Source organism: Canis lupus, chromosome 12 (assembly GCF_003254725.2).
Source record: "Canis lupus dingo isolate Sandy chromosome 12, ASM325472v2, whole genome shotgun sequence".
In the NCBI taxonomy this organism is placed as follows: Eukaryota; Metazoa; Chordata; class Mammalia; order Carnivora; family Canidae; genus Canis; species Canis lupus.
In genome coordinates this window covers 20,277,465-20,295,615 of record NC_064254.1, presented here as the reverse complement: position 1 = coordinate 20,295,615, position 18,151 = coordinate 20,277,465, and the positions used below count along the sequence as shown (strand labels likewise).

The window sequence follows — 18,151 nt, the reverse complement described above, 5'->3', positions numbered from 1 at the left end:
GAAGCGTGTCCTCGAAGTGGCTTCTGAACACCAGCCAAGATCTGTCGCCTGTTCTCTGCGCGGCACAGCGGCTCTGTCCTCGCCTGCCCTCTTGCTCTGCATCTCAGCCTGCGCCTGCCTCCCAGGCCACAGGCTCCTCCTCTGTCTCCACGAATGACTCAAGGTGACACAGTGTTGGGTGGGCAGCAGGGGTGGGACACCCACTTCTCCTTTGGCCCTGGCCACACACCAGTAACCGCCTGTCCCAGGTCCCAGGCCACTGCCAGCCTGGCCCTTTCTGTCCAGCCCGGGGGCCTGTCTGCACCAGGCTCTGTTCTCTGACTCACCTGCCCTGCTCCAGGTGTGGCCTGCTTGGCAAGGGCTCCTGTGTGTTTGAAGCAGACACGTGCACGGCTGGGTGTGACGCATCAGGCCTGGCTGGGAGTGGATGTGGGGCGCGAGGCTGCAGCCCGAATGACTTTGAGCACGCACAGGGAGGGGTTTTCGACAACAATAGAATGACAGCACAGTTTTTTCTGCCAGAGGAGTACTGGGCCTCTGAGTAATACCTGTCCCTGCAGCCTCTGCTTCCTCCTCTCCGTTCTCTCCTCCCTGGGAGTGGTTGCTAAAGTGGCTGGTGCCCTGTGGGGCGCCGAGAGAAACAGAGGCCACTGGTGGCATCTGTGGGATTCCACCTCGGATCTGGTCCAGCCTGAGGCTGGGGCGGGCAAGCGGACAGGCCCCAGCCTGTTCCTGAGTCACCACTGAATGTCACCTCTGCCCCCTTCCACTGAAGGACAGAGACCACCCACCTCTGGCAGAGTCACCCTGTGGGAAGCAGGGCCCCCCAGGAACCGTGTGCTGGTTTCTCTTTTCGGGGGGAGCCGCCTCAGACACCTCCTGACCTGTCCCGTGTGTGCTGCCCCCGCCCCCAGGCCCCTCTCCGTGTGCGCGGAGCCTGGCGGAAACACCACGTCGGTCTGTCCCCTTCACTTCCTAGGTTACCATGAAAACGGAGTGGTGAAAGCGGAGAATGGGACCTCCCCACGGACTAAGAAACTCAAGTCTCCTTGAGGCCAAAGTGCCGGAACAGAGATCCTGTCGTGGGCGCCCAGCAGGAAGGTGGGGAGCCCGGCCCCCACCACTGCCTCCCCCCGCCTGCTCCTGATGCTGCGTCTCAAGCAGCAGGAACCTGTCTTCGAACGGGGCTTTTCTTCTTTCTTCTTTCTTGGTTTTCTCTCCTTCCTCTTCCATAAACCATTCTCAATAAAACCAAAACTCTTCTTCTTTCTCTCCCTCAAGCCACCTCATGTCCTCACCTCTGTGCTGTGTTGGGTTTCTAGAAGCCCAGGCTCTCGTTGTTGTCTCTCTGCTTGCCTCCTCTTTCTCTTCCTTCATGGCTGCTTCCCCTGACTTTTCACCGTATTGTGCAATTTTTCTGTGTCTGATTTTTACAATGAGAGGGAGCTCAAATTGCAATCCCGGCCATCCAACACCCAGCATCAGTCCCCAGGACCTGTCAAAGTCAGAAGCCTCGTGCCAGTGAGCCTCCACCCGGGGCTGGTCGCAGGCCCCTGGGGGGCCCCCATGTTGGGGCAAGGAGAGGAGAGACCAGCCCTCTGGGATCATTATCTCCAGGTGCTGATTAACCCAGATGTATGGTTCCAGTCCAGAGGCCTGGTGGCGCCACTGCCCCTTGGCAATGCCGGGGCATTTGACTGTTGGGCATGGTGACCTGTGACTCCTGAAAGGTGGTGGTAACTGTGTTGGGTCCCGTGACTCAAGACTGCTTCCTGGTGGCCAGTCCTGGATGGAGGCCAGTCAGCCCCCACTCTGCTGGGGAGGTGCCGAAGGAGGACAAGCCTTCCCACCCTCTAGAGCAAGAACAAAGTGGACAGGGCAGCAGGCTCTTCTGGAAAGGTAATGGTGGCAGAGGTGATGGAGTGGTCGACCTAGGCCTCTCTTCAGCCCGGGCTGCTTTTTCAACTGTTCACCAGCATTCAAACCCCAATTAAACCACAGTTCACAGAGCAGTCTGGAGATGCGGGTCCTGAAGCCCAGATGCAGGCGGCCCTGCGAGGGGCTGGCCTCATGGCCTGCTTCGTCTCTCTTGCTGCAGGAACCCCAAGGTCCCCCCACTGGCCCCCCTGGTGCCGCAGGGAGGGTCGCCCGGCTACTTACCCGCCCGCTTATCTGTTAAGTGGCTTTGGGATGGTGGTCGCCACCCTGCGATGTTTGCTGAGCGTACCTGCTCGTTTTAGGCTGTACGAAAGCAGGACTGACTCAGATGCATCCACAGGGTAGATGAGCAGACACAGCGGTGCCACAGGGAGGCCCCCGCCCTGCCCCTCACATAGTCCTTCCCTCTTCTCCACCCAAAGACAAGGCCCCCAAGTCTGTATGGGGCCTGGGGAGGACTTCCAGAAGGGGTCAGGCTCTTAGGCTCTTAGAGTTGTTAAGAACTCTTGAACTCTGCGCTGAGGTGTGGGGAGCAGTTTTCAGTGGGTGTAGAGATGGTGTCATTTGATGTGCTGGTCCTCTATTCTGGTATCACAGTAGAAGCCAAACCTTGGATTATTATCCTCAAAAGGGAGAGATGGGCCTTTTCATCATGGCAACTCCCCTTCCCCATGTTGCTTATATCAGAGATAGATTTAATTTTCCAGGGTCTGCAGGATTTGCACCCGAACACCATCGTATACCCTCCTCTCTGTCCAGGATAGGGCTGTGGAAACGGGAAGAGCTACCCTTGGCCTCTGAGGAGCCTTAGGAAGCAGGATGGCATTTTTGGATAGATGCATTTCTCCCATCTTCTCTGACGCTTCTCTGGGCCATAGAGCAGAACGCTGCCAAGCAGGTGGCTTGGTGTCAACCCAGCAGATGAGCCAAGACCCCCTTTAGCCACTTGACCAAATACCCGCACCCAGGCTGTGGTTTTGTTCACACCCCCTACCTTGCCCTGTGAGGCCAGCAGCCTCCACACCTGCCCCATCGGCCACACCGCCCATCCCGGTCCTCCCCTGGCTGCGTCCCGGCAGCGTGCTGCTCCCCGCCAGGGGCCACTCCCCCAGGTGAGCCCCGGTTCAGCTTTGGCAGGTACGCATGTGCTGCAGGCCGGGAGGTGGGGAGAGCGGCTCGAGGCGTGCTGTCAGACGGCCTCCCTTCTCACGTCCATAGACATCCTAAATATTTGTTGCTTGAGACCACATGGCCTCACGTTCCCTAAGTCTCTTGCAAGCGTCTGGTGCTGTGGCATGTGTGGTTCAGAGGTGGCACCGCTCCCCCACCCCCCAAGTGGCTGGGGCCAACATAGGCTCTGTTCCACAGAGGACGGGTGTGTGCTGGGCTGAGGGGTCATTTTTTTTTTTTTCCAGCCATGTCAACACCCCTGAGACTATGAGTAAGGCTCCCATGTCACCAGCCCGGCCTTAGGCATGATTAGAGGGCAGGGGCGAGGAGAGTGACTGTAGGGTGCTTTGTCACCCCACTGGCATCCCCGCCACGTTTCAGAGCGGAGCCTGGGCTTGGCAGGCTGGCTCCGAGCAGGTTGCCAGGGGCGGAAATAACCCCCGTTCGTCCTGAGCTGCTTGTGCTGGCTTCTCCTGACCGGGCCACCTTGGCTGTCTTCGTGGGTCTTCAACACGCTGTTCTGTGCCCAGGAGGCCAGGCCAGCTCCAGGTTTGAGAGGCGGGCTCGGCAAGAGCAGAACAGACGCTCATCTACCTCAGCACCAGCCGCCTCTGCCCAGACCGCCCCTGACCAGCCCGGGCGCGGAGGCGGCTGAGCAGGTGGCAGTGGCGGGAGAGGCAGGCCGTGTGGTGGGGCTGGGGGACCCTTGCTGCTGGGGTTCGGTGGTGAGAGAGTTATTTTACCATCAGGCTCTGATAACTGCACTATTAATAAGTTACACGTGTTCTTTTTGAAGGTAGGGAAGTTTCTGGAGGAAACTGGGTGTAAGCAGAGCCAGGAGGGGAGCTGCTCCGCCCCCATCCTAGTGCTTTCTCACCCTGTGTGCTGGGGGCAGGGGGAGGCCACCAGACCTAAACGGTTGCCAGGAGCCTTTTCTGTTTCTCTCCCAAGGCAGAGCTCACTAACGTTTCAGAAACCAAAATAGACCTTGTGGCTCTGGCCACTTTGCAGGTGCTTCTCTTGACTGGAATCCCTCGGCACCTAGAGACCCCTGAAGCCTGGCCTGGGTGTTCTCGGGGGAGTGCGCGTCTGGGTTCTCCTCTAAAGACCTCCTTCCTCAGTACCCTTGGGCTTTTTTCCTAAGTGGTGAAGGAGAGGTAGGGGCAGAGGATACCCCCTCCCAAGATTCCACAGGAGCAAATTCTGTTCCCTGGATGCCTTTTAAAATTTGCAGTGGCTTGCCAGGCCCCATGTGGCCATGGAAGGCTTGGTTTGGATCTCCTTCACAGGTTTTAGCCTTCCTGGTCGAGTGTTCCTCCCCGGCCGCAGGCCTCAGAGACCCAAGGGAACGGACTTCATTCCCAAATGTCGAATGTCACGGCTCCCTGTTCCTCCCTGACGGAGGCAGGACAACAGAGTGGTCTTTATTCCCTCCTGCTGCCTCCCCCGCCCGTGGCCCTGCCCCTCAGTAGGAACTGTGGGCACGACTGGGGACCCGGGTCATCGTCAGACCGTGTGAAACTTCAATAGAGGCCCTCTCCGGCCCAGCTGGCCCCGAGAGGAAGTCTTCACCGACTCCCCTCCCTTCACTCTGGTGTCCCCAGCCATGGAGGGCAGCTGCCTCCCCTCCGGCCCACTCCCTCTCTGTAGAGCGGCCTCAGAAAAGCATTGGGACTTCTGCGTCCCGGGCTGACCCTGTGCTCGGTGACCCCTGAGGGCTCCTTTCCTGAGCAGACCCTCAGCCTTTTTATGTAAGAAGTGCCTTACTTGCTGCACAGTCTTCCAGCCTTGGCTTGTGCTGGGTGGCCTCCCCACACCCCCCTACACAGCCAGGCCTCGAGCATGGTTTGTCATGTGACCCTGGACCCTGGTACATGTACTCGTAGAGGGGACATGGACTGTGACAGTTTGGCTTCATTGGTCTTAGTCCCCTCCCTCCATGGTGTTGGGGTCCAGAGTATGTTGTAGGTTTTGTTCCTGGTTTCTCCCTCGTGTTGGCTTTCTGGCCCACGTGGGTGGCTGCAGAAGCCCCAACAGCCCAGCTGCAGGCACCCGCACCTCCTACCTGGGGTGGGAGGCCCAGAGACCTCGGGGAGCACTAGGCCTCAAGGGGCCAGCGCCCCCCCCCCCCCCCCCCAGCCCATCAGATTAAAAAGAAAGGTAGCCTGGCTATAACCTCCTCTTCCCATTCAACCCCCAGCTGATACAATAAAGGTGTTTACTTTTACTTCCCAGTCACAAGTGTTTGCTCACAGAGCCTGGGCTGACCGTGGGTCTCATTTGGCTGTTGCAGAATTCCTTGGCGCTCCTAATTCAGTGTTCCCTATGTTAGCAGCAGCTGCCTGCCTTGCTCCTCCGGGTTGTGCAATAACTCTCCCAGCCAGTGGTCTTTCCACGGGCCCCACTGTCCCCAAACACCCTGCAGTCGGGAAGGGAAGGGCCCCGGGGGAGGGTGGTCGTCATCCCCTACAGAAGAAATGGGTGCCACTTTCCCTTCGTTGCTGTCATTGTCTTCGTCCTGGCTGGGTTTCTGTGGCACTCTTCTAGAACACTGTAGCATCACCATATAGTCTAACAAAATTCTGATGAAAAGGAAAAAAAAAATCCCACCATCCTTACGATGGGGCATTAAATAGGTGTCTGGGAATAAGATCTCTTGTCACACCTGAGATGTCACCGTCGTTCTGCCTAAAAGCATTCTAGAGTTTCTTGTTTGTGTGGAGAGGAAGGAGGTTGTTCTGAGAAGCAGCCCTGTTCACCGGCTAGGAGCTGGCTGGGCCTGAAGTACCACCGTTTCCTTGGGTACGGACCCGAGTGTTTATGTGATGAGACCACACACCTCATTTTTCACTTCTTGTTTAATAAACACCTGAAGGATGAGCTGAGGCTGCTGGTGCCATGAGCAACTCATAATGCAAACGTGGACAAGTTGTCTTTGTTTTTCTACTTTAGCCTGTTCATGTTATGGACCAAATTTCAACAAGGAACTCAAGGAAAATTTGTACCTGCCGTATTTATGCTTTCATGTAAAAGGTTTTGTTTTGTTTTTGGGGGGGGGGGGGGTTCTTTTTACTTTCAGTGAACTTTTTTCAAAAGCCTTTTCCACGGTTTCTGTCTGGTTTTAAAACAAATTACAGTTTTGTATGGATTTTTTTTAAATGTACATTTTGAAAAATCAACAAATATTTTTGAAATAACTGAATAAAAGGCATAGAATTATCCATCTAATCGTCTGTTAATATTTCCTTCTCTTCCTTTTTAATCTGGATGCTTCCATTTGCTTTCACTTGAAAAATAATTGTCAATTTTAGTCTCATTTACATTGTTTTTCACTATGAATCCTTTCTTGTGGATCTTTCTTGAGCTGTATTTGTTCATTTTGGTCATGTGGATGAGGGAATTAGAATCAAGGATGGAGAAAAGTTATCTCGAGTGCTAGGTAGTGATAGGCAGTTTTGAGTCTGTAACCATAAAGCAGAAAAGTGGAAAGGAGTTTTGACACAGGGTTTGCAGACAAGCTCCCCGGGGAAGCACCGCAGGCTCATGCTGCCTTGTGAGGTCCCAGGCTTAGAGAAGGAAGCAGGCATGCGTGTAAAATATTAGAGTTGGTGCCAAATAGTATTAGTAATGACGGGGAAGGGGGGTGGCGGATTGCTGGTGTCCGTTCTGTGGCCTGCTCTTGCCTGCAGCAGTCTGAGCTTTCCAGAGCCATCTTTAGAGATCTCAGGAGAGGAGTGCAGTCATAGGTGGTGGTTTACACCCACCGCGCATGAGGATTCTACAGGATGCATTCACCTGAGGCGAAGGTGAATGACACCCACAGAGGCCAAGCTCTGGGGCAGACTTGGGTTTCCGTGCCACTCTGCCATAAGCAGCTAGGTGACCTTGGGCAGTAAACCTTTCTGAGCTGTTTGCTCATCTGTGTTCCACAGTTCTGGAGGCTGTGTACTTGCTGCTTGTTTTTGCAGGGAGTGGTGGTGGTGAGATTTGAGGGATAGTGAGGCTCAGTTCATGGTATAAGTAAAGCATTCAATTTTTTTTTTTTATGAACACATGTACTCAGGTGCCAGCAGGATATTAATGAGTCACTCACCCTAGGGACCCTTGATTCTCTGGAAACATTTAGAGATCTCTCCACCTGTTGGTCCCAAATACCCTCCAAGCCTATAGCTGTGGTCTGATACACCGTAATTAGATGGTATTTTCAAGGCCTCCTGGTGCGACAGACAGAGTTGGGTCCAGGCCCAGAGCCCGAGCAGTGGCTAACTCGGAGCACTCTTCGCCGTCAGGGCAGCTTTTGCTAGCCCCAAGTGCATAAGCCACTCTAAGGTACCCGGTGCACACTATTCAGTTAGAGTGGGTAGCTGCACTGTTGGCCTCTGGGCCGGACGCTAGTAGTGAGGTCGCTTGTCTCCCCTCCCTGGTGACCCCTCACACGGGGCCAATGCTCCTCCCTATGATACTGCTTGCTGCAGGCGGATGCTCCGCTCTTCCATCACCTGAGCCAGGACCCCAGCTGGGTGCTGGGTGCTGGGTGGGACTGTCGCCTGGGTGACGTCCGATGGCTGCGGCACCACCGGAATTCACTAGGAGAAGGATATATGTGTGTGGCTCCTCCACTCAGCTGTCGTGTGGAAATCAGCGGGTCTGAGTGGGGAGTGTGCAACCCCAGCATGACCTGCTGGCTCTGGTCTTCTGGGAAGTGGTCTGTCCCAGGGGACAGGGCAGACAGATCCCAAGCATCTGTCTTGGTTAAGGCTGGAAGCGAGGAGCAGACCGTGAGCTGCAGCGACGTGTGTGAATGCTGCCCGCCGTGCTCGGGACCGTCCTCTGGGGCCACGTCTGACCTTCACAGTGGGGCTTACATTTTTTCATCCTGCTCCCCGCTGCCATGGGGCTGGGACAGGGAACCAAAGGAGAACTGTCAGACGAGGTTAGACGGGCTCAGAGCCTGGACCGCAAAAGGTGGTAGGATGGCTTTTTTCCTGAGGTCTCCATCTCGGCCACAGATGGAAGGTGGTGGGGATCTCCATGTGCTGCAGTCGGTGCCGGTCCATGGAAGACTGAGGATCCAAACTTCTGTGACCTTCCCTCTTGCAAGGGCTGTGGGGAAGTTACTGGGGTGTGGTTTCTTGAAAGGGGCTGTAGAGATGCTGTAGGGCTACAAGCTGAGTGAGGGAGGTGCTTTGACAGACTCTGGGTTTGACACGTGTCCCCTGGAGTTCAGAGCATGTGAGATTTAGGGTATCTGATTCTCACCTATGGTGCATCTCCAGGAGAGGGACCAGCTGAGCTGAGCCATCTAGATGGACACACTGGGTCAGGGTGAAGGCCCTGGAAGGGTAAGCCCGCGGGGACCCCCACGCATAGGCCTCCAAGGGGATGAGGAGGAACCTGGAGGGAATGTACTGCTGGACCAGGTGCGCTGGGGACTGGGCATCTGTACCGAGAATGGTGCACTGGGAGGTTCCTGTGGGAAAGGGTCCTAAGAACTCACAAAAGCTGCCCTGGGAGAGAGCAAGAGCCAGCCTTTCGGCACATGACATGCTCAAAACCCTGACTCCACCTGCCACAGAAATAAGACTTTGCCCTCTTCCTCTTCTGGTATCTCCTCCCTTCCCTTCCCAGGTACTGCAAAGGCCAGAAGCAGTGGGACGGCCAGATGGGGGCAAAAGGAACAGAAACCAGAAGGAAGAACAAACTCACTGTACCTATCCTAGCACCCACCCTCTCCCCTCCCCCCCATCTCTGTCTCTCTCTCACACACACACACACACACACACACACACACACACACACAGGCTTCTCAGCTTGGGCAAGCAGGGTATAGAGCTTAGTATTTTTACCTTAGACTGAAATGGACTTCTGAATACTCAGAGCTTAGGCTTTCAATAGTTAAGTGACTGCGGGTAACATTTAAAAATGAGGTCTTGAGATACCGACCGAAAGTAGGAAAGGAAGTAGTCGTTTACACCACTGCCCAAGGGAGGAAGAAGGGAGAATCTGGGCTAGCACTTATAAAGATGGGGGTAGTGGTGGACTTTAACTTGGAAACAGCCCTGGTTCTAAAAAGCTGAGGCAGAGTTGATTAGATAACTAATAACTATTTTTCCTCCCATCTCAACCAGGCTCTTGAAAAGCAGCGTTTTTCTATCTATATATATTTTTAAACTATAATTCACATTAAGGAATATGTTTTCTATTAGGACCCAGTAAACACACGCTCAGTTGAAACAAAAAGTTTCGTGAAACAATGTATAACCTACTATTTGTACCACACTCCTATTCTTTTCCATTTTCTACTAGTGAGAACGTGAATTTCCCTACAATAATTGGGGTAAGCAGGTACGTGGTAGTGGGGCAGGGGGGCATCGGCTCGCAGCAACAGCAGTACTGAGTGCTTATTTCCAACACCCCAAATGGTGCTTCTCTTAGCTTTCCTTCTGCTCTTAATCATTCTATACCTGTATTAAGCATTCTATACCTTTCTCCAGAGAAACGGAACCAGTGGAATATATGAATAGAGAAAGAAGTTTATTATAAAGAATTGTCTCACATGATTATGGAGGCTGACAAATCCCAAGATCCACACTCAGCAAATTGGAGGCCCTGAGAGCTGACAGTGGAGCTCTAGTCTGCAGGCCAGGCCAGCAGGCGCGAGACCTGGGATGAGCCACTGTTTAGTGGGAGTCGTAAGGCAGGAAGAAGTTGAGGTCACAGTTCAAAGGCAGACAGGAGGGATTCTCTCTTCCTTTGGGAAGGACCAGCCTTTACTATTCAGGCTTTCAATGGATTGGATGTGGCCCACCCACGTCCAGCAGGGAGGGCAAGCTGCTTCACTCAGCCTACTGATTCAAATGTTAATCTCATCCAGAAACAGACACACCCAGAAAAATGTCTGAGTCTGGGCACCCCGTGGATCATACAAGTTGATGCACAAAATTAACCATCACAATACCCCCTCCTTCCCCTAAATAAAGCACCAATCTTAGCTCTTAAAAGACCCAATTTTAATTTAGACTTAGGTAGGATTGAAATCTAAGAACCAAAAAGCAGAATTTTAAGAGCCCTGTAAACGCCTCTATGAAAAGCACAAGGTGTTTCAAAACGTAGGGCTAACCTCAAAGCCTCGTCCTGCGTGCTCTCGTCAGCCAGGTCAGTTTGAGAAGGCACGCACAAAGTCATAGTAGTTAATCTTGTCTTCTCCGTGAGAGCACAGCCTGATCAGCTGCGGAGAGAGCACAGAACAGGTGACACAGAGCTGCAGGGCGCACTTAGCAATAACCATCCGCAGCCCCTGGAAGCCAGGCCGGAGTCCCTATCAGCGGTCTCTAAGATGCTCCTGTGAACCGGGCAGGGAGGCCAGATGTCATCCCCATCTTCAACTTAATGAAGCTGAAGCTCAGAGGGAGGCAATGGCCCGCCTGAGACTTCAGGACTAACATTTATGAGAACATTGTCATTTCTAGAGCACTTTTAATTATTTTTATATTCAAATATGAGCTTTGTCCACCAGTCTGCGCAGAGTAAAACTCATAAAATAGCAAGCTGCTGTGATCACAGCCTAACAGAAGGATCTAGTTAGGTCACTGCTCACTTGGTCTTAGTCAAAAGGCCGAGAAGCAGTGCATCATTGCTCAAACCATGTCCCCTGATGCTCAACTGTAGAGGGTAGTGGTAGTGACCTGCTGTGGTTACCTTTATGTGTGCAGATCCTTGCCACCCACACCTTCCCCACCTCACTGCCCGCTGACTGCAGTTCCTCCTATGTCAAGGTCACAGCACAAATGACTTAAAAATCAAAAGCGGGCAAGCTGTCAATGTGAGCTTTGGGAAGCTAAATGGGCATTTTCCCAAGTGAACACATCTCTTCTGCCATCTTCGCCCCTCCCTTGCCGATGTTCCAGTATCTGAAAAATCCTCATCTCCAACCTAGGCCCTACAGCACCACAGGACAGACTCCCCTAAATGAGTCTTCACTTCTAAACATCCCCTTTTTGCTAAAAGATCTTTAAGAAGGTCTACGGCAGTGGTTTTTATCAGCGAGGAGTCTCCATGATAAGTCATAGTCATTGGCAATTGTGGGAGAAATTTTCTTCTGGGTTCCAGGGAAGCTCTGGCTAAAGGGATTTCTAATGAAACCCTCTTCCACTCACTCATGAAAATTCCAGGAGAATGTCCATGACCTTTCTCCATTTGCAGCTGGCCATGTGTGTCCCCTTACTGGCAGAAACCACTGCCACCTGGCAGTGGTCACACCTTCTCCCAGGCTAGCTATCCTGCTGGGTAACATAAGCACTGGCTGGCAAGGGGGTCATAGGCTCCTGCTCAATCTAGTTTCCTCTGAGTCTCCCCTCAGGGCTGCCCCTCTTGGATCACCTCTGTAGCCCTCCTTCAACCGGATATGGCTTATCAGCCACTGTGTGCTATCTAGCCCATACACACTTAAAGAGAGGCCCTTTCAGCAGCCATTAGCAAAGAACCCCAATGTGAGAATCCAGGGGAAACATCATAACCAGGGCCGAATAAGAGATCTGATTTGAACATCTTAAATTTTCCTATTAAAATATACAATTGCCTCTGGAAGAGAACAAACAGGTGTTCACAGCCTCTGCAATCTACCCAGAAGAACAATTCATACTGACCTCCTTAATCAAGGAATCATCAATCGGGAGGTTGAGAGAGTCACAGATTTTAAAGAATCTTTCTTTGTCGACAAATCCTGAAGCTTCCTGGTCATAAATTTGAAATGCTTCGTGAATGTTGTCTTTGCATGGGTGATCTTTCAGTTGCTTCTGGATTGTGTCTATTAATGCTTCCAATTCCTGCACACCTGGAGGATCCTCTCTAGTTTGCTTGCTGTGGAAAGGAAGGAAATACCTGGGCATCTTATTTATTCTTGACCAGTCTTCTCTCAGTGACCAGAGTTCTTCTCTGGTGATGTTGAGGAAGCTTCTAGTGACAAATGGCTTTGACACTGAGCTGACCGGTAACTGACCACCTGCCCACAGGGTTTGCTGATGACTGGGGAGCCTGAGTAGAGCGTTTCTGAACTCTAGCTCCGTTCCCCGGCTGCCACCTGTTAAATCACTGCACCCCACAGAGCCAAATCTACTGCCTCCACCTCCCTAAGGTCAGGGTTTGTATGATTCACCTGCTGCTGCTTAATGCTATTGCAGATCCATACCATCTATGTTACATCATCTAAAAATAAGTGTTTTAAAAATTTACACACAGGGAGTCAGGAATCTCTTATACTTTTAACATTCTCCAGTTTACTCCTAATTTTATGAAAGATGATAGATTGAGAGGTGTAGGCTTAGCATTTATTGAAATGAAGAGAGATTAGTAACACAGCTTTATAAAGAAGGAGGTTGTCCCTTCAAAACACAACCAGGATAAGCAGAAACCCCCTTTTTATTTTCTCTGAACACAAAGGTACTGTTCCAAAAAATAAAGAATTTTAGAGCTGGTAAAGACTCACATTTCATCTTTACAAACCTGCTTTGGGAGAAAATGAGGGCCCGAATAAACTCAGAAGCACTCCTCCTCCTTTTTCGATGATGAAGGAACAGACTCAAAGACCTTAGAGACTTATTCCGGTTGTCCCTTCAGAGGCAAGACTGGAATGGACATCTCACTTGGGTTCTGATGTGTTCTTTCAAGTATGCCCAACCACCTCTTGCTGACCCCTCTCCCTCCACACCATCACAATACCTGTCCACCATGGCTTTCTTGTTCCTACTTCCTTCTGCACATAATATTCAAAAGGTTCACTGTTCTAAATGGCCTCTTTCAACTTAATTCCCTCTTGACCTGTTGGCAACCCTTGGTGAGAAAGGTATAAATTGCTAGGACATTTCAGAAACAATTTGAAAAACACGAAGCAAAAGCCCAGCGAAGAATTTAAAATAATTTATCCTAAGGAAATAATCATGAGCTGTATATAAAGTTGGATACAATCTAATAAAGCTGTTTTGAAACAGCATAGGTCTAAAAAAAAAAATCATCCCCAAATCAGGAATTAGTTAAGCAATATCTAAAAACAGACAATATAATAATAATTCAATATGGACAATGTTGCAGGAAGATTAGATGGATTTGTTAGTGAGAAAAATCAAAAGTGGATACAGAAGGCTGTATTTTGCATAAAAGTGGGGAAGGGAATAAGAACATATATTTAAATTTGTTTATAATGTGCAAAGAAGCTCTGGGAAGATATTTTAAAACCAACAAAAAGAAGTAGTTACCTATGGAGAATAGAGGATAACAACCAGGTAGATGCAAGACAGAGTGGGAGGGAAAACTTTTCATTTGTCCCTTCAAAGATTTAATTTTTAAAATTTTGTTATATATATATATTTTATCACATTTTTATTTTATATATTTTATTATATATATATTTATAACATATAATATATATATATATATATATATATATATATATATATATATATATATATATATAACTTCCCATAGGATCCCTGGGTGGCGCAGCGGTTTGGCGCCTGCCTTTGGCCCAGGGCACGATCCTGGAGACCCGGGATCGAATCCCACGTCGGGCTCCCGGTGCATGGAGCCTGCTTCTCCCTCTGCCTGTGTCTCTGCCTCTCTCTCTCTCTGTGACTATCATGAATAAATAAATAAAATCTTTAAAAAAAAAAAAAAAAAAAACTTCCCATAAAACATCAGAAATGTTTGTGATATACTATCAAGTACAAAAAGCTAGTTAAATACTAAAGGATTATTCTATTTTATATGCATATTAAAGCAATATTGGAGGTAATCATCTCTGGGTTAGATTTTAGGAAATATTTTTATTTCTATTTTCTAAATTTTTACTCCCTGGATATTATTTATTTTGAGCATGTTACTTTTATAAGAAAAAAACTATAAGTTCTAATAAAAATCTCTAGTATCTAAATGCTGTCTGGCATTATTATTGAAGCAGAACATGCGTATCTGATGGGTATACCTCCAATCCTATATACTACACTAAATTATGAATGACTGCCAGGGAGCTATTTTAGTGGCAGAAAGCAGTCAAATCACAATCTTCCATATCTTCCCAAGAGTAGAGCCGTAGGGCATATATATTTAAAATGTGACTTTTCTGGGGCACCTGGGTGGCTTTGGCTCAGGTTGTGATCCCAGGGGTCCTGGGATCAAGTCCTGCATTGGGCTCCCCACAGGGGAGCCTGCTTCTCCCTCTGCCTATCTCTCCCTCTTTCTATGTCTCATGAATAAGTAAGTAAAATCTTAAAAAAAAAAAAAAGTGATTCTCCAATCATTTTGGGAAAGAAAAGATAACTCCCTTTTCTGAAGGGGCCAGATGTTCACACTGCTTCATACAATAGGGAAAATGCTTATGGCATCTGCTGCCTTGGAGTATGATGGAGTAAATTCAAACAGAGCTTGCTATTTAAGACAGCTAGTGAAAATTACAGCCCCTATTTTATTGGTCCAAACCAGGACCATTCTCTAGGAAAGCTGTAAGACCCATGTGTTAACAAAGGACCACAGGGGCCCAGTAGTTATCCTTAACAGGGACTGCCAACAGAGAGGTGGCTGGGTTCCCATCACTCTAGGTGCAGACTGTGTACCAATCCCTCCAATGCCCTTCTTTTACTTTCCCTAAAGCAAACAGGAGTTTTATAGGGTGATTGATCTCCCGTAGGTAAGAAAGACATCAGGGTTTCCATTCCACTCTTAGAATGCTTTTCTAGGAGCAACTTGGCAAAACCCTCTACTTAGCAAAATGTAAATGGAATTCACATATTTTCTTCAACAGCAGAGAGACTTCAACCTTGTTTTTTTTTCTTTAATTAAAGATTTTTATTTATTTATGAGAGACATAGACAGAAAGAGGTGCAGAGACACAGGCAGAGGGAGAAGCAGGCTCCATGCACCGGGAGCCCGATGTGGGATCCGATCCCGGGACTCCAGGATCGCACCCTGGGCCAAAGGCAGGCGCTACACCGCTGAGCCACCCAGGGATCCCCAACCTTGTTTTCTCTTATATTGGAGTGGGGTTGGTTAGTGGGCAACTCTTTGATACATTAGAACTTTAAAGTGTGGCCATTTCACTTGCAAAGGTTCAGCATCAAACCCTTGGTCTGACCTTAGCTCTTGTTCCACGCTCCAGGGTCTCTCCTTGGCCTCAGTGAAGGTAGACCCACTCTCAGGACAGGCAGTCCCTTGCCCAGAGAGTTCTGGATAATCAGGAAGCTGAGCAACATTCTTGATTTCTTGGTGCTTTTCTCTGGTGAGACAGAAGAAATTGTAAAGAACATGAGCTCTAGAATCTCATTTGTTCAAAAGCTGTTTTACCACTTAAAGTCAACATGATCTTGAGTAGATTGCCTAATTGTTCTGTGCCTCAGTTTCATTATCTGTCATATGGGAGCTTTGAAAAGAAGCCACCTCATAAAGATTGTTGTTAGAATTAAGTGATTACATTTGAAGCACTTAGTACTTAACATAGATACATGCAAATGTCAGCTTTGAACAAAGTTCTTTGATAGTCCTAGTAGAAATATTCTCTCATCTCACAACTATTTACTGAACATGTATGGCTCAATGTTAGAAGGAACTTGTCTCTAGTAAGGATCTCTGCTTTCCAGAAGGAAATTAGGACATGGACTTTAAAATCATTCACTGAAGGGAGAAGATGACCATTACCATGTAGAGGAGGTACAAAGCCTGAGAGGATCAGGAAGGGCTGAACTAGGAGGTGGCATTTGACCTATAGCCTTGAAGGATGTGAGGGCTTGGACCTACAGCATGAAATGTAAGGAACTGAGGACAACGGGAACAGCCTGAGAAAAGGCATGAAGAAAGGAATGCTGGGGCTTAGTATAATAAAACTGTTTATCTGGGGGTGTAGAATGTGGAAAGGTAAGCTGGAACTCAAGTTACATGGTCATACGGAGACACATTATGGAGGTTCTCAGATACCAGATTAAGAGCTTTAGAGTTCAAGTGATGGAGATCTCTTAATAGTAGTATGATGAAGAAATCAAAAGAGATCAAAGGGAAGTTTAAAAAATCTTGAAACAAATGTAAATATGACATATTAAAATATGGGATGCAGCAAAAGCCATTCTGAGAGAGAAGTTTATCACAATAAATGTTTACACTAAGAAAAAGATCTTGGGGCATCTGGGTGGGTAACTCAGTCAGTTAAGCATCTGCCTCTTGATTTCGGCTCAGGGTTGTGAGATCAAGCCCTGCATTGGGCACCATGCTGGGTGTGGAGCTTGCTTAAGATTATCTCTCTCCTCCCTCCCCACCTCCTGCTCATGTGCTCTCTCCCTCTCTCCCTCTTGCTGTCTCTCAAAACAAAAAACAAAAACTCAAAATACCTTAACTGTATACCTCAAGAACTAGAAAAAGAAAAAACTAAGCACAAAGTTAGCAGAAGGAAGGAAATGATAAAAATCAGAGAACAATGAAATATAGACTAGAAAAATGATAGAAAAGATCCATGAACCAAAGAGCTGGTTTTGTGAAAAGATAAAATTGACAACCTTTTAGCTATACTGAGAAAAAAAGAGAAGACAAAAATCAAAAATTAAAGGAGCTATTACAACTGATATCACAGAAATACAAAGAATCATAAGAGATCATCATGAACAATTATATATCAACAATTATATATCAACAAGTTGGATTACCTGGAAGAGATTAATAAATTCGTAGAAACAAAGGATCAACAAACCAAGCCTAATAAGATTAACTCATTGAGCTAGAAAATCTAAGCAGACCAATAACAAGTAAGGAGGTTGAATTGGTGATAAAAAGTCTCACAAAGAAAAGCCTAGGATCAGATGGTTTCACTGATGAGCGCTACCAAGGATTTAAAGAAAAACTTAAAAAGCAATCCTCCTCAAACTCTTCCAAAAAACTAAAGAGAAGGGAACATTCCTAAATGCATCTTATGAGGCCAGCATTACCCTGATACCAAAGCCAGACAAAGACACTACAAGAAAATTACACACCAATATCTTTGGTGAACTTAGATGCAAAATTTGTCAATAAAACACTAGCAAATCAAATTCAACAGCACATGAAAAGGATCATATTCCATGATCAAATGGTATTTAACCTTTGTATGTAATGATGGTCTAACATATACAAAGTCAATAAAGTGATACACCATATTAGCAGAATGAAATAAAAAATCATATGATCATCTCCATGAAGAAAAAGCATTTGAGGGGATCCCTGGGTGGCACAGCGGTTTGGCGCCTGCCTTTGGCCCAGGGAGCGATCCCGGAGACCCGGGATCGAATCCCACGTCGGGCTCCCAGTGCATGGAGCATGGAGCCTGCTTCTCCCTCTGCCCGTGTCTCTGCCCCTCTCTCTCTCTCTCTCTCTCCTCTCTCTCTCTCTCTCTCTCTCTGTGTGTGTGTGACTATCATAAATAAATAAAAATTTAAAAAAAAGGGATCCCTGGGTGGCGCAGTGGTTTGGCGCCTGCCTTTGGCCCAGGGCGCGATCCTGGAGACCGGGGATCGAATCCCACGTCAGGCTCCCGGTGCATGGAGCCTGCTTCTCCCTCTGCCTGTGTCTCTGCCTCTCTCTCTCTCTCTCTGTGACTATCATAAATAAATAAAAATTAAAAAAAAAAAAAAAAATTAAAAAAAAAAAAGCATTTGACAAAATACAGCATTCTTTCCTGATAAAAACTCTCAACAAATTAAGGATAGAAGAAACCTACTTCAACATTATACAGGCCACATATGACAAACCCACAGCTAACATCATATCCAATAGTGAACAAGACAAGGATGCCCACTCTTGCCACTTGTATTCAACATAGACCTAGCCAGAGCAATTCGTCAAGAAACAAAAGGCCTCCAAACACAAGAGAAAGGTAAAACGGTCTCTGTTCACAGATGACATGTACTATGTGCCGAAAACCTTAAGGACTCCACCAAAAAAATGTTAGGACTAAATCAACAAATTCAGTTAAGTTGCAGGATTAAAAAAAAAAAAAGTATAAAAATCAGTTGTATTTTTTTTTAATTTTTATTTATTT

At 48.3% G+C, this 18,151-nt stretch overlaps 2 protein-coding genes across 4 annotated transcripts in view; one reads left to right on the top strand and one right to left on the bottom strand.

Moving 5' to 3' along the window:
- TRAM2 (translocation associated membrane protein 2) overlaps positions 1 to 6,336 on the top strand; it is an 83,661-nt gene extending 77,325 nt beyond the window's left edge. For both annotated transcript variants that reach the window (XM_025419022.3, XM_025419023.3), the window contains one exon: positions 980 to 6,336. In XM_025419022.3, the coding sequence (XP_025274807.1) occupies positions 980 to 1,053 (74 nt within the window). In that variant the 3' untranslated portion in view covers positions 1,054 to 6,336. The remainder of the gene's footprint in view (positions 1 to 979) is intronic.
- Positions 6,337 to 10,096: 3,760 nt separating this feature from the next.
- The window catches only part of EFHC1 (EF-hand domain containing 1), a 63,509-nt gene continuing 55,454 nt past the window's right edge, over positions 10,097 to 18,151 (bottom strand). For both annotated transcript variants that reach the window (XM_025419020.3, XM_025419021.3), the window contains 3 exons: positions 15,230 to 15,370; positions 11,754 to 11,967; positions 10,097 to 10,336 (listed from right to left, as the gene is read on the bottom strand). In XM_025419020.3, coding sequence (XP_025274805.1) covers positions 10,265 to 10,336; positions 11,754 to 11,967; positions 15,230 to 15,370 — 427 coding nt within the window. In that variant the 3' untranslated portion in view covers positions 10,097 to 10,264. The remainder of the gene's footprint in view (positions 10,337 to 11,753; positions 11,968 to 15,229; positions 15,371 to 18,151) is intronic.